Source organism: Cydia pomonella, chromosome 14, assembly GCF_033807575.1.
Source record: "Cydia pomonella isolate Wapato2018A chromosome 14, ilCydPomo1, whole genome shotgun sequence".
Classification (NCBI taxonomy): Eukaryota; Metazoa; Arthropoda; class Insecta; order Lepidoptera; family Tortricidae; genus Cydia; species Cydia pomonella.
In genome coordinates this window covers 6,684,534-6,698,486 of record NC_084716.1, presented here as the reverse complement: position 1 = coordinate 6,698,486, position 13,953 = coordinate 6,684,534, and the positions used below count along the sequence as shown (strand labels likewise).

The following is a 13,953-nucleotide window of genomic DNA, read 5'->3' as shown; positions in this document are numbered from 1 at the left end:
GCGTTAACAAATGGCTTTAAGCGAGGGAACACTTAATATACCACCACCACAGCCACTTCCTGGTAGAATCAAAAATGTGCCTCATGTCATTATTGCTGATGATGCTTTTCCACTAAAGCCCTATCTTATGAAACCTTATCCTTTTCGCAATCAACCAGGTCCCAATCGTGTTTATAACTACAGATTGTCGAGGGCTCGACGCGTAGTGGAAAATGCGTTTGGCATACTCGCAAACAGATTTAGGATATTAAGGAAGCCTATAGAACTATGTCCTGAAAAGGTTACAAAAATTGTAAGTGCAACCTGCGTGTTGCATAATTTCCTCTTAGATCGGAATTCGAGACATTTATATGCACGACAAGGCACTTTCGATGAGGAAATTGATGGTGTATTGATTCCTGGTAGTTGGAGATCAGATGCCCTTCCGGATAGTGTACTGTTTTCAGAAAGGCCACTGGCACCTAACATGTCCAATTTAAGTAAAGAAATTCGTGAAGAATATAAAGAATATTTTGTATCTCCTGAAGGTGAAGTTAGCTGGCAGTACAGATATATAAGTTAAAATTAATAAAGAACTCACTAAACTTCCTTGTGTTTCACTTGCTGGTTCGACGTTCGGGGTTAAAAACATTAAACTTGAGAAATACTCCCACTTGCTTACATAATTTTCATCTGTGCCCTGTCCGCTCTTCTTTTTCTTTAGTTTTCTTAATTCATTATTAAATTGAGTCCGCAAATTGTGCAGTTTTCTATTTATTTCTACAGCAGTAGTATTAAATCGTTCCGCCAAACATTCTATTGCCGCTGTCTTTTTAATTCGATTTTTATAATCGCTATTTGATATTTGCCATAGTTCTGGCAAGCCTTCATAATATAAAATCAATAATTTTATGTCCTCTGCAGACCATGCAAGTGACGCCATATTGATCTAGCTAAAAATTTCGCGCAGGTTCGAAATTCGCGACACTTGTGTCGGACACTGCACACGACCTGTCTCCACGGCTGCAACACAGACACTGACCGACATTGCCACAACAACTGCAACTAAGTGTCGCGGCAGTGGACACACACAGACATTCGATGTATACATTGAGTGTCTAATGTAAAGTGTCGCCGTGTGTCCTGAGCTTAATGCTTGCGCGTTCTATCTCGATGCCACCGCCATCTAGTCAGAAATTGGGTTAACTGTCCGTATTGGAAGTGGGGCTATGTTACAATCTCCCCCTCAGTTTCGTAGGGCGACTCGACCACGGAACTGTAACATTTTAGTGCTTCTTTGGTCGGCCCCTTCCTCGTTTGGCGACGAAAACGGTAGATTTTTGAGGACGTCCTCTCCTTCGCAGTGGTTGTACAGGACTGGGTAAGGTGTCCTCGGTCCCCTTTAAGGCTCTAACGCGGATGTATGGTACGTGCCCATCGGAGTTTCGATTTGCTCCGGATTGGCGATCTGGTAGGAGGCTGGACCGCATCGCTTGATGATCACGTAAGGTCCGTCTCGGCGCGGCGCAAATTTGGCACTGTATCCACGGGACGCACTACTTACAGGATGTAGTTTGGCCACATATTCCTTGCGTGCCTCTTCTTTCAGTTCCTGTACCTCTCGTACCTGTTTCAGTGTCCGAGATCTGAAGCAGTTTGGGAGTGATTTTAGGTACAAAATTCTCGGAAAGCACTATTTCTCGGAAATCGTGTTCGTTATCAGAAGGCGTTCTCAACTCTCTGCCGTAGGTGAGGTAGGTAGGAGTACGGCCTGTGGACGAGCACTGCGCGGTATTCATCGCAAACCGAAAGCTCGGCAACTTGTCAGGCCAGTTACTGTGGTCTTCCTCTACTAGTATAGCCAGTTGAGTCTTCAAGTCACGATTACGACGTTCCACTGGATTCGCTTCTGGGTGGTATACTGGTGTGAACGAGTGTTTTATTCGCAGACAGTACGTCACCTGCTGTAGTACAGCGCTTACAAACTGTGGCCCGTTGTCACTGATGACACGTCTGGGCACACCGAATCTAAGAAATATCTCGTTGATTAGTATCTCTGCACAGTTCTCCGCGGTTGCGGTCTGCAGGGCGAACAGCTCGACCCAACGGGTGGCCACATCTTCAACAATGAATATCCATGTTTTCCCTTGTGGTGATGAAGGCAGAGGTCCGAACAGGTCAAATGAGATGACCTCGAACCTTTTATTCATGGCTGTTGTCTGTAACAAGCCAGCTGGTTTTTGATTGCTTGGTTTATAGCGCTGGCAGGGTACACATTGTTTTACATAACTTTCGACGTATTTTCGCATCCCCTTCCAGAAATATCTTTTTGTGATTCTTTCGAGAGTCTTCTCTACACCGTAATGTCCAGCCAAAGGGTCATCGTGGTAAGCACAGAGTGTGTTTGCCCACTCGTGTTCGGGTACCACCAATTGAGCATCCTCTGAATCGGAGTAAGGTGAATGACGATAGAGTAATCCGTTATTCATAAGATACCCTTTTCCACTCCAGTACATCGCGTTTTCGTTATCACCTTCCCCTTCTAATGTGTCGACGATCTTGGCTATCCACGCGTCTTTTCATTTTTCGTACATTTAAAACGTATCTAGACAAGATAAAGGCATAGATTAGATTCATGAAATTAATGGTTGACAAAAAAACTAAATTTAAATGTAAAAGTACTACCTATGAACAACTCTTCTTAGAATGTAAAATTTTAACAGTTCATGAAAAAGTCACGTTATTCTTAGCTATGGAACAAATGTATAATGATGAGTTTAAAATACCTATTGTCAATCAAAGATTAATAAGAAACAGAGATAATAATAAATTACTAGTACCTGTGTATGTAGAAAATATTTAGTCCGTATGATCTATAACGAGTTACCATCGGATTTGAAGACCAAAAGGATAACAAAACGAACATTTAAAAAGAAACTTAGCAATAATCTATTAAATAAAATAAAAGGTAAAATACAACCGCTATAAATTGTATACATGCAATGCATTTTTATACTGTATGATCAGATTGTAGCGTTAACCCCTTACTTCATGTCGTAAACAAAAGTATTATATCTGTTTAAAAATAAACTTTAATAGCTATCAATAGAATTGAATATTATAACTGCCATATAGGGCTGCGCATGCGGTAAGGGGTTAAATAGATAAAAATATGAGTAACATATAGACTACCTAGCTTGCATATTATAGGAGCTTCGTCTGCCAACAAACCACTCTGTGGTTTGGCAGAAGTATATTGTAAATATTTATAAGGCACGAAACGTGAATAAACGTTTATTTTTTTTATTTTTTTCGTTGTTCCGCCCTTAGCTCTGCTGAGCTGCGGACAGGCATGTTCATGGTGACTCCACATATGCCACAGTTATTTTGTGTGTCTTCAGTACATGGAGGGCGGGACAGCGCATCCGCTACCACATTAGTGCGGCCAGGTGTATATTGGATGGTCAAGTCAAACGCTGTAGTATTAGAGCCCATCTAGCCAATCTACCTGTAGGTGATTTGAGAGACAAGAGCCACTTCAGAGCATGGTGGTCGGTCTTGACAATGGTGGGTAAGCCCTCAATGTAACCTCTGTACTTCGTTACCGCCCAGACAACAGCTAATGCCTCGCGCTCAGTTGTCGAGTTTCTGCTGGGGTTAGTAACCGGCTTGCGTATTCCACAGGGTAATCTTCAGGACCCTCCCCCTGGACCAGAACTGCTCCAAGTGCGTAGCTGCTCGCGTCTGTTTTAATTACGTAAGGCTTGCTTTCATCTGCTTGTTTTAACACGGGTGCCGTAGTGAGCAGTTCCTTTAGCTTTTTATATGCAGCGTCTTGTTCCGTGTCCCACTTCCAAAGAGTGTTCTTTTTGGTAAGTCTGGTTAGCGGTTCCGCAATGGCTGAGAAGTTGTTGATAAACCTGCGGTACCATGAACAAGTCTGAAGAAAGGTCAGCAGATGTCGAACGTTGGCAGGCGTAGGGAGTGTCAGGATTGCCGATACCTTGCCTGGGTCTACTTGCATTTCTTCTGGAGTTATGTAGTGCCCTAGGTAGTTTATGATTGAGCATCCGACACGGCATTTCTGTCGATTAACGGTGAGGTTGTATTCACGCATTAACTCGAACACGGCAGCGAGGTCCTGTAGATGCGTCTCAAAGGAAGTCGAGAAGATGATCAAGTCATCTAGGTATGCTAACATCTTGATGTGACTCAGCTCCACACGAAACCTGTCAATTAGGCGCTGGAAGGTGGCAGGCGCGTTCCGGAGGCCGAAGGGCATTCGTTTAAAGATGAATATTCCAAAAGGTGTGATGAATCCAGTTTTCTGTATATCTTCCTCCCGAACATTGATTTGCCAGTAGCCCGCCTTGAGATCGAGGGTGGACATACACTGGGTGCACTGTAGCCGCGGGCACTGCCTGGTCAGCTCATATCGCGGTACACGCGCACTTGAATATGAGCTGACTTGGCAAATGTCCCTATATTACTTCCCCCTTTTTTTGAAACAAAAAAAAAAAACATAAAAACACAATGATCTCTCTTGTGGGATCCTTCCTTAACTCCACTCGTGTGACTCTAGCCTTATATTGTTATGGCTAATCAGTGTATGTACTCGAATTGCATGTAGGTACGTATCACGCTGACATAGCGCGATGCGTGTCCACAAGCCGTCACACGTATAATATTAACACATTACAGTTAGCTATTTTTAGAACAATGTACTAAAGGTTTTTTAAACATAAGTACTATATGTAATACAGACATTATGATTAAAGACTGAAATAAAGTTTAGTTACACAACACTTGTTTTACTGCACTTCACTAGTAAATTACCGGTTGTTGTTTCGGTTGCGGTTGTTCCCTATGTACAACCACTGCTGTCGGTTGAACCTTGTTTACAGCTTTTTGTAACCAGGTGCGCATACAGTGCCTGCACTTCGCTTGTACGAAGTATAAAAGAAATAACGTCAATATGATAGCGATTACTATGAGCACCATTCCGAAATAATTCAGTTTCGTGTCTACTTGACCAGTGACACTGTGGACTTCAGCTAGTGCTATGTTGTTGCTTGGTGCTTCTTCTTTACTTTGGTTATAGTCCATTTTAATTAATAATACACAATTTGTTTACAGTATAAAACTGAAAAATGTACGTGTTGCGCACAAGCAAGTGAAGTAGTCTCAACAAAAATTACAATATTCTACTTTAAATACATACACAAAACAATTACCTACGCAATGTCACAGCACATCACTTCGGGGTCACCACTTTAGGGTTATGTTAGGTAGTTCCTGAAGGTGAGGTAGCGAGGTTAACTGAAACACTGAATTTACTAACTTGATTATATTATAAGTACATGAAAAATTGTCAGGTGTTACATGACTGATGGTTAAGGCGAGACTGAATTACATATAGCGGGGGGGCCCGCACTGTAGCCGCGGGCACTGCCTGGTCAGCTCATATCGCGGTACACGCGCACTTGAATATGAGCTGACTTGGCAAATGTCCTTATAGTTTTATGGAATAGTTCGACGTTCTTCTTATACTCCTTGAATTTTTCGATAACTTCACTTTTTTCTGACATGATATACACACAGCAGTATCTTGTGAAGTCGTCTATGAACGTGACGTAATACTTCGAACCGCCCAATGATTGATGCTCGAAAGGACCGCATACATCACTATATATTATCTGTAGAGGCTCAGTAGAGAATATTTCACCATAGCTTTGAAATCGTAGAGTTGACATTTTACCTTTGATGCAGGTTTCACATGGTTCAAGAGATTTTTCTTTGAAATCAAGTCCTCTTATCATCTCATTTCTTTGCATTAGTTTCAGGTCTCTCTCATTAGCATGACCTAATTTTTTATGCCACTTCATAATTTCGCTTTCTACTACAGGCGTGAAATTTGCTGTCACCGTCGACTCTTCAAGTTCAAGGTAGTATAACCCATCTCTTCTCTTTGCTTTTAAGATTACACTTTCGTCTTCTAGTACACTAGCTTGATTCTTTTCAAATAAGACTTTAAAGCCATTATCTGTTATTTTGCTTACTGACATTAGATTATTTGTCAAGTCCGGAACGTAAAGCGTATTTTTTAAAGTACATTCGTACTCATCAGCATGTAGTACCACTTTTCCTTTACCTTCTACATTTGCAGTATGCTTCTCTGACGCCAATCGTAATTTATCAGACACAGGGATTGGGTTTGTCAACAAATCTTCTTCTCCTGTCATGTGCGACGTACAGCCGCTGTCTAGACACCACAATCCATTTTTGAATTTTGACGTTTCAGTACTTTCAGTTGTCAGACATACATTGAAGCTCTTTTGTTGATTTTTGTTTACGTTTTTCTTTTGTTTCTTCTTCGACCAACAATCTTCCGTTGAATGCCCTTTTTTATTACAATTGCTGCACATTAAACTCTTTTTCTTTGCTTTCACGTAGAATGCCTCTGAAGTTTGGGACTTAGATTGCCTCCTTGCTTCATGTTCTTCGATTATTTTTACCTTGAGAGTTTCAGGGCTAGGCAAAGTATCTCTCGACTCAATCGCCGTTCTAAAGCTGTCGAAATTTGTAGGCAGACTGTACTACATCATTATGCTTAACAGCTCTGAGTTGATAGTGACTTTCATGTCTTCTAGTTTACCTACGACATCCATGAAGTTGTTGAGATGGTCTCTTACATCTTCTTGAGGTGACATTTTCTTCAAAACTAATTGTTTTAATAGGGTAGCTTTTCTGGCTGGTCCCGAGCTTTGATAGATGGATACTAATTTATCCCATACCTCTTTTGACGTGTTGCAACCTTTAATTTGCTTAAGTTCTGCTGGAGACATTAGCAGTAATAACTCAGACCTTGCTTTTCTATCTTCTTTTTCAAAAGCACTTTTTTCTTCAGTAGTCGCGGTCTCCAATAACTTTTTTTCGCCGCTCGCGTATTCCCACAAGTCACTTCTTATTAAGATTGTTTGTGCTTGTAGGCACCATGTGTCGTAATTAGATTTCGTTAGCAATTTATTTTTCACGACAGCAGCTCGAACAAGGGTAATTTGCTGCTTAAAAACAGTGAGCAAAATTGCATTTTGCTCACTGACTGAGACAAAATATCATTCAAGTGACCTTTAGATTCGAATGTCATTTCAACGTGTGGGGCCTAATACAAGTTCGAAATATTTGGATAAATAGACCCCCGAAATAAGTCAGACCGCATCGTTCCAAAACACCCTACGAGTCTTCATTCGTAATAATTAATTAATGAAATAAAAGTTTATTATTTATTATTATTTATTTTATTTAAACTTTATTGCACACATAAAGAAAAATGTACAAATGGCGAACTTAATGCCAAAAGGCATTCTCTACCAGTCAACCATTGGGTCAAACAGAGACATTTGTGTATGTTGGTGCAGGAAAAAATAATAACAAATAATAAGGAAAAAATTAAACGTGAAGTCAAATAATATTAAAAATATATAAATAGTTAAATACTACTACTTATATAATGTATAAAAGATAGACGAATACATATAATTATGTACATATACATGATGGTGAACCTTATTTAAGTTCTTCTGACAGAAGATGCTTGCGAAGTAGTCGTTTGAAAACGGGTACGGGTGAGTTTAGAATTTAATAATAACACCATATTTTACGTATTTTATTATACAATGAAAACAATGAAGTTATACAAATTTACGCAATTGTTACGCAGTAAATAATTCTACTCAACTACTTTTAACGATCTCTACTATAGTTGACAAATAGTAGTATCCGCAATTCGGACCGGATCTTACAAAGTTTTTTTTTTACAAAAAAAAGTTGTCGATTGAACTGTCAATTGATGTTCGTTAATTAATTATTTTCGTATTATTATATCCCCTCGTCAGTGGCGACAAAAATGGCGAAAAGTCGTTGTCTGTGGATCCCGAATCGGGCCTTGTCACAGATAAGGAACGTCAGGTCACCTACTGCTACTAAACTGTAATTTATATCGTGATTATTGTTTTGCGGGTGGCTGTTTAGCAGAAAACTGTATCTTTATTAGTTTTGCTATCTAATAATAATCATCATCATACAGTTAATCTATTCCTTGTGGTTCACAAGGACGAGCAAACCAAAGACATCAAATTCTTAACGGATATTTTTAGTGTTTTAAATTAAATAGACAAGTATAATTATTCAAATTAGCTTTATTTACATGCCTTTACCACTAAGTATTGCTAAACATTAGCCTTTTAATACCCTGCAATAGAAAAAAAATACAAAACAGTTTTAAGTGACATACCATAATGGGTATGTCTTTAGAACTACCTTAAGTAGATGGTACTTTACATGCTTATAATTCAGAGAATGACTGTTATTTGTATATTATTTCTTTTTTAAACAGTAAAAATGATCCAGTAGCTCAGTTTCACAGACAAACGAAGCTGTTAGATCTAGTACATTTTTTCCAGTACATGGTTTAAAAAAGTCTATTTCAGTCTTTCAAAATTAACACCTTTACATATTTTATTATAGCAGACTAATCATTATGTTCTGGTGAGAGAAACGATATGTTTCGATAATTTCGATATACTTACAACAAGATAAAGTTATATAAAAGTACTACATTCTAACAGAAGCATAGAAATATTTTAATTATAAACCCAACAAAAACGCTACTGTTACGCAAACAACAGCGTTGAATAATATGGATACGACTAATTGTCAAAAAGCTACTTACCCTCGTCAGTGACGAGGCCCGATTTTAACATTTTGCCCACCGTCAGCTTCTGTGGCGAAGCCGATTTTGACCTCGTTGTAGACATTACGAATTTGTGTAATAAAGCAGACAAACGTACTGGCGAGGGGCTAATACTTGAGCTAACAAGAAGAAGCAGGGGCTGGTTGTTATTAAGTTTTGTAAACAGGCAAAGCAACAAACAAGTATCCCAATTTTTTTTTATTAAAAATTTAAAAATATTATTATAATTAAAAATGGCAAAAAAATTATAATAATATTATGTGTTACATTTTGTTCATCTCGCTTTCAACACGGCCAATCTTCACAGCAACAAGCCTTGGGAGTCTTTGGGAGGTTGTAGTAGTACATAGCTTGCTAAATCTGGATAACACCAGGCGGGTAGTACGCTTGTTAGCCACCGACGAAGTATATAAATATGAGAACATTAACAGAACAACAAATAGGTCGATTTACGTCTAACTTAATTAAAACTAATGACAATGCTCTATACGAACGGTAGACCCGTTCTCTTACGCAATAAAGTAAGTATATTTATTTTATAGAGACATACACTCCATTTTTTGTGTTTGTATTACCACAGACAATTATCTACCAAATTCTCACAATGTCATAAATAAGCACAAGTTATTCATGATACTGAGAAAAGCATTTAGGTACGCAAAGAGCCTTGCCACTACAGCCTTCACAGAAAGTTGTCGTTCTTTTCGAGCAAACAACACATTTGCGTCGAATATGACGCTTAGTGTCATTAGACCCTGCGGCGGGTCGCTCAAAGTGTTGCTGCACATGCCGTTGGGATAGTAAAGCAGGTCGATTGCGACTTCTGTTAGTGTTATGGCGTTCTAATAACTGTAACACCAATGTTTGCCTAAATTGCCTATGAGTAAATTGTTTGAATGCCTTAAGCAAAATAAATGCATTTAATGTGCTAGCGTTTAAAAGTCTTCTAAAAATTTTTTTGTACCAGATTTTATTTCGGTTTCTCTCTATGGGGTACATGGCAAGCATTTGGTCCTTTTTATCGACTCCCCCCATGCAAATGTTGTAGTCAGCTATTAAAGCAGGCTTAATTGTGTCTGCATCCTCCACTGTAGTTAAGCCATGGTAAGTAGATATAAGAGCTATTCGGTTTTTATCCCTCCACACAATTAGATCGACGTCCCCAGAGGTGCATCCACAAACTTGACCAACGGCCATGTCTTTTAGTTGTAAATTTGTCAACTCAGCAGGTACATATTGGCGGTTAGTCCTCAGAGTTCCGACGCAGTCGAACCCCTGTACTTTGAGCTCTCTTGCAAGAGTAGGGGAATTGTAGAAGTTGTCCATCCAGACAGTGTGTCCTTTGTGCTCTAATCCTCGTAAAAGCCTAAGCACCAAAGTCGGTATCTTCCCTGACAGCGGATTTGTTTTTTCTTCGCTCGTGGAGACTTGGCGTGCTTCTACCTCAAAACGCCACAGGAATCCCGTCTGAGATTCACATATTTCGTACGTCTTGATGCCTACTGTCGCTGCTTTGTTTGGGATGTGCTGCTTAATATTTAAGCGACCCTTCCACATCGTCAAACTTTCATCAAGTGCAATGTTTTGCCCTAGCATGTACAGTGAAGTGAATTTGTCATTAAGATGCTGCAATATTGGCTGCAACTTATGTAATTTCGCCTCACTGTTGTTTAATCTTTCCGTCGAACATAAAGCATTGTCATTAAAATGTAGGCATTTGTTCAGAAGACAAAAACGGTCATAAGACATTGCGGCCGAAAATTCAGGGGTGATAAAAATATTGGCTGATGTTGACCAATACTCTTCCAAGCGGGATTTTATTACAATACCGGTGGCTTGTATTATCGCAAAGTAGGTGTATAACTCATCTACCGAGGTATCCACCCACTTTGTAATCCGGCTATTCGGGGCAATGCCTTGGACGATTATTGCCTCGCAAAGCTGTTCTGCATATTTATTTGTTTCTCTAACAATATGCTCCATAATTGGGCGATCCCAAATAGCAACAAATGCATCATATGGATCGACATATGCCCGAGTTGGCCCTGTATTTTGTATAAAATGCTCCCTCCTCAATTGTGGTGGAATCTGTCTCCATTTAAAATCAAATTTATTAATAGGCTCCATTTGTATCCCATCTGTTGAAGGCAAAAAAAGTGAGATTTCAGTCGGAGTTTCAGTAGGAGCTTCAATTGGAATCGCAGCTTCTTGCTGGGCTGGTTGGACGGGCCGGATTGGTGGCCAACGCAGATCTGCTTGAGCCTGACTGGGACTTTCGACTTCTTCGTCGTCTTGGCACAATAACAGGCGCCAGCTCCTCAGTCTCTTCGTCATCACTATCATCTTCCTCGCTTCCTGCCAGACAAAGGATATAATGTCAGCTCATTATAACAAACTAAAAGCTATTTATCTAAACGTGAAATGAGCGATTATTAAAGTAGGTATTTGCCATAGAAAAGGACATTTTCTATTTCTGAGTCCTTTAATGGACGAGGATGGCCACGACAAACTGCAGGAGATCTGAAAAGATAGTTTTTATTATTATTAACATAAAAGAATCACGGGTATATTATTCTTTAATTATGAAGTGATACTTACTGATAGGAAGGAGATTCCGCTCTGCGTTTGGGAAGGCGCACTGTTCTAAGGGCAGATGTCTGAACCGTGTCGACTTCAATATTTCTGTAAATAAAAACAAAATATAACCACGTAATCTTTCTGGGACACAATATTGTAAAAATAATAAGTAATAAAGAAAATAGAAGTAAATAATTTATATAAGTAATAAAAATACTCACACTATTGGAGAAGGTGCGTTTGAAACTAATGAAAGTGCAGGTGAAGCGACTCGTGATGCAACTGCAGTATCAAACAATCTGCAAAAGTGCAAAAACTAGTCAAGAAATAATTATCTGCGTAGGCACGAGAAAATTGTACTAGTTGTTATACTAACTCAAAATCACGGGGCAACGAGGGCCAGCTGGCTTCTTTGTCTAAAAGAGGCGACGGCGGATTTGAACTCAGAACTGCTAATGTTTCAGCTGCCGATAATATATGGGATATGGCTCCTTGGTGACCAGGCGATGGCGGGGCTGAACTCAGCGCTGCTAATGTTTCAGCTGCAGATAGTCTATGGGATAAAGAATACAATATATGGATTATAGGATCTACCTGTTGCTAGTCATTGGATTTTATTGTAGATTTAAAACAAGCTTACATTTCATCATGCTGTACTAGTATGGGAGTTCTTGAACGTGCGGGTTCGGGACTCGGTGTCGTCCTCCTAAAAAATCTGAAATACAAAGAATATTTAAAATACGAAAAAAAAAACATCTAAATTAAATATAATGTAGATAGTTACTTACTTTTTCCGTAAAGGAACTTCGATGGCCAAGCCACTTGGCCAGTCTTTAAGAGGGCCTCAATAAATGCTAAAAATAGAGAAACATAAATTAATAAATACTGATTTAAATTTTGACTGTAATAGTACCTACGTAATAGTTATTTACCTCTATTTGTGTTAAGTAATATTATATTTACCTTTCTAGACAAAACGGGTGCGATGTATTTGCGCCACCCCTAGTGCGTACACCGCCCCTTCTCTGTACACCGCCTCTAGTGCGCACACCACCCCTACTCCGCACACCACCCCTAGTACGTGTACTGCCCCTAGCGTGCACAATCCCCCGAGTCTCTACTTCTTCTCGAGTGCCCAAACCTTCTTGAGGGCCCCGATCATTATTAATATGGCGACCACGGTCACGACCACCACGTCTGCTGCCGCGAGTTTTTGAGACTCGTGGCCTTAAATTAAAAAAAACACACAAAAATATAGCATGCAGTTAGTTTAGTGCACATAAGCATAAAAGTGCCAAAAAATTTCCATGCGGGTGACAACCAAACCAATGAAAAAACAATGAGTGTCCGTTAAAAATCATAATATGTCTATTAAGATTTTTAATATAGTTATTCAATTTAAGAACCGCTGTTTTTAAACAATTATGTAAAATTATAAAAAAGCGACTTAGAAACATTTGTTATTAAGTGTTAAATAAATCGGATCAAAAAAATATAATTAATAATGTATTGAATATGCTGCTCTCAGCGTATCCATACTATGCAAACTGCATGGTCGGCCATTTTACTAACTCTGGTTGCTGTCTGTTCCGCGGCCTGTTGCTAGTTTTCTTTAGATAAATGAGGATTTCACTAAAGATTCATCTATGTAGCAAGCTGTTATAAATCTTAATAACATTGTCAACCGATACAGAAGTTTACGCAACGCATTTAATAGACAAAAAGATTTGGAACAGACAAAACAATTTTGAATGAATGATACGGCATAGGTTAGGCTGCTATTTTGATTAGTGTTTCTGTTGGATAAACATAACCTACACATATACTATGGATGAAATATGTATGAGTACTTACATTTTAATATGCAGAAGGCTCCAAATAAACACACAACTTCCTTGTTATTAAAAATACTGTCAAAACGCCAAAACATCCACCTGTTGCAACGCTTGTAAGAACACTGGCGATTTCGCGGGTTTTTTACTTTAGGGACTGCTCAAGGTCAAGCTTACTGTCTGTCCTATTTCACTGGCAATACACGTCAATGAGTGTAAGAGTTAGATGCACGTTTGTCTGCTTTATTACACAAATTCGTAATGTCGCCAACGAAGTTAACATAGGGCTTCACCACAGAAGCTGGCGGTGGGCAAAATGTTAAAATCGGGCCTAGTCACTGACGAGGGGATATTGAAATTTCTTTCGTTTTGTTTTATTGCGGTAATTAAAGTTAATTGTTAGAATACCTTCAGAAAACATGAGTGAAATAGTGATCCGTCCGTCTGGATTACATTTTTTCAGGTTGTATTTTTTGATGGCTGACTGGCGTGAAAATTTTTGTGTACTACCTACACGAGATCAAAGTTATTTACATCTCGTGCGCTTTTGAGTCCCTTACTACGCTCAAGAATCTTTCCCTTGCACGGGACTCAAAAGAAGCACTCGAATAAATTTCAAACTTTGCTCTCTTGTTGTACAAATAACTATTGTGTTATACAAGGCCGCAACATTGTTTTTATTTTGTTACTAACTGATGGGTGAGTGTCTATATTTAAAATACATAAATAAGTTATCACATTCACAAGACAGTATACGGATTTTCTGAATTAAAATAATCTTACACATAGCAAACCTGTAGTTGAGGTTACACA

The 13,953-nt window shown here is 39.1% G+C and overlaps 1 protein-coding gene across 4 annotated transcripts; it reads right to left on the bottom strand.

Annotated features, from left to right (window-relative positions):
* Window positions 1–9,262: 9,262 nt before the first annotated feature.
* On the bottom strand, window positions 9,263–12,559 carry LOC133524823 (piggyBac transposable element-derived protein 4-like). Of its 4 annotated transcripts, none has more exons than XM_061860971.1 (3): window positions 11,685–12,559; window positions 11,530–11,607; window positions 9,263–11,413 (listed from the first exon to the last, which is right to left on the bottom strand). In XM_061860971.1, exon 3 carries the CDS (start codon window positions 11,072–11,074, stop codon window positions 9,356–9,358), a length of 1,719 nt encoding a protein of 572 aa, XP_061716955.1. In that variant the 5' UTR covers window positions 11,075–11,413; window positions 11,530–11,607; window positions 11,685–12,559; the 3' UTR covers window positions 9,263–9,355. The 4 variants fall into 4 exon arrangements, with proteins under 4 accessions (XP_061716955.1, XP_061716958.1, XP_061716954.1 ...); XM_061860974.1 differs by having other exon boundaries at window positions 9,263–11,861; window positions 11,949–12,023; window positions 12,097–12,559; XM_061860970.1 differs by having other exon boundaries at window positions 11,530–12,559.
* Window positions 12,560–13,953: the final 1,394 nt, after the last annotated feature.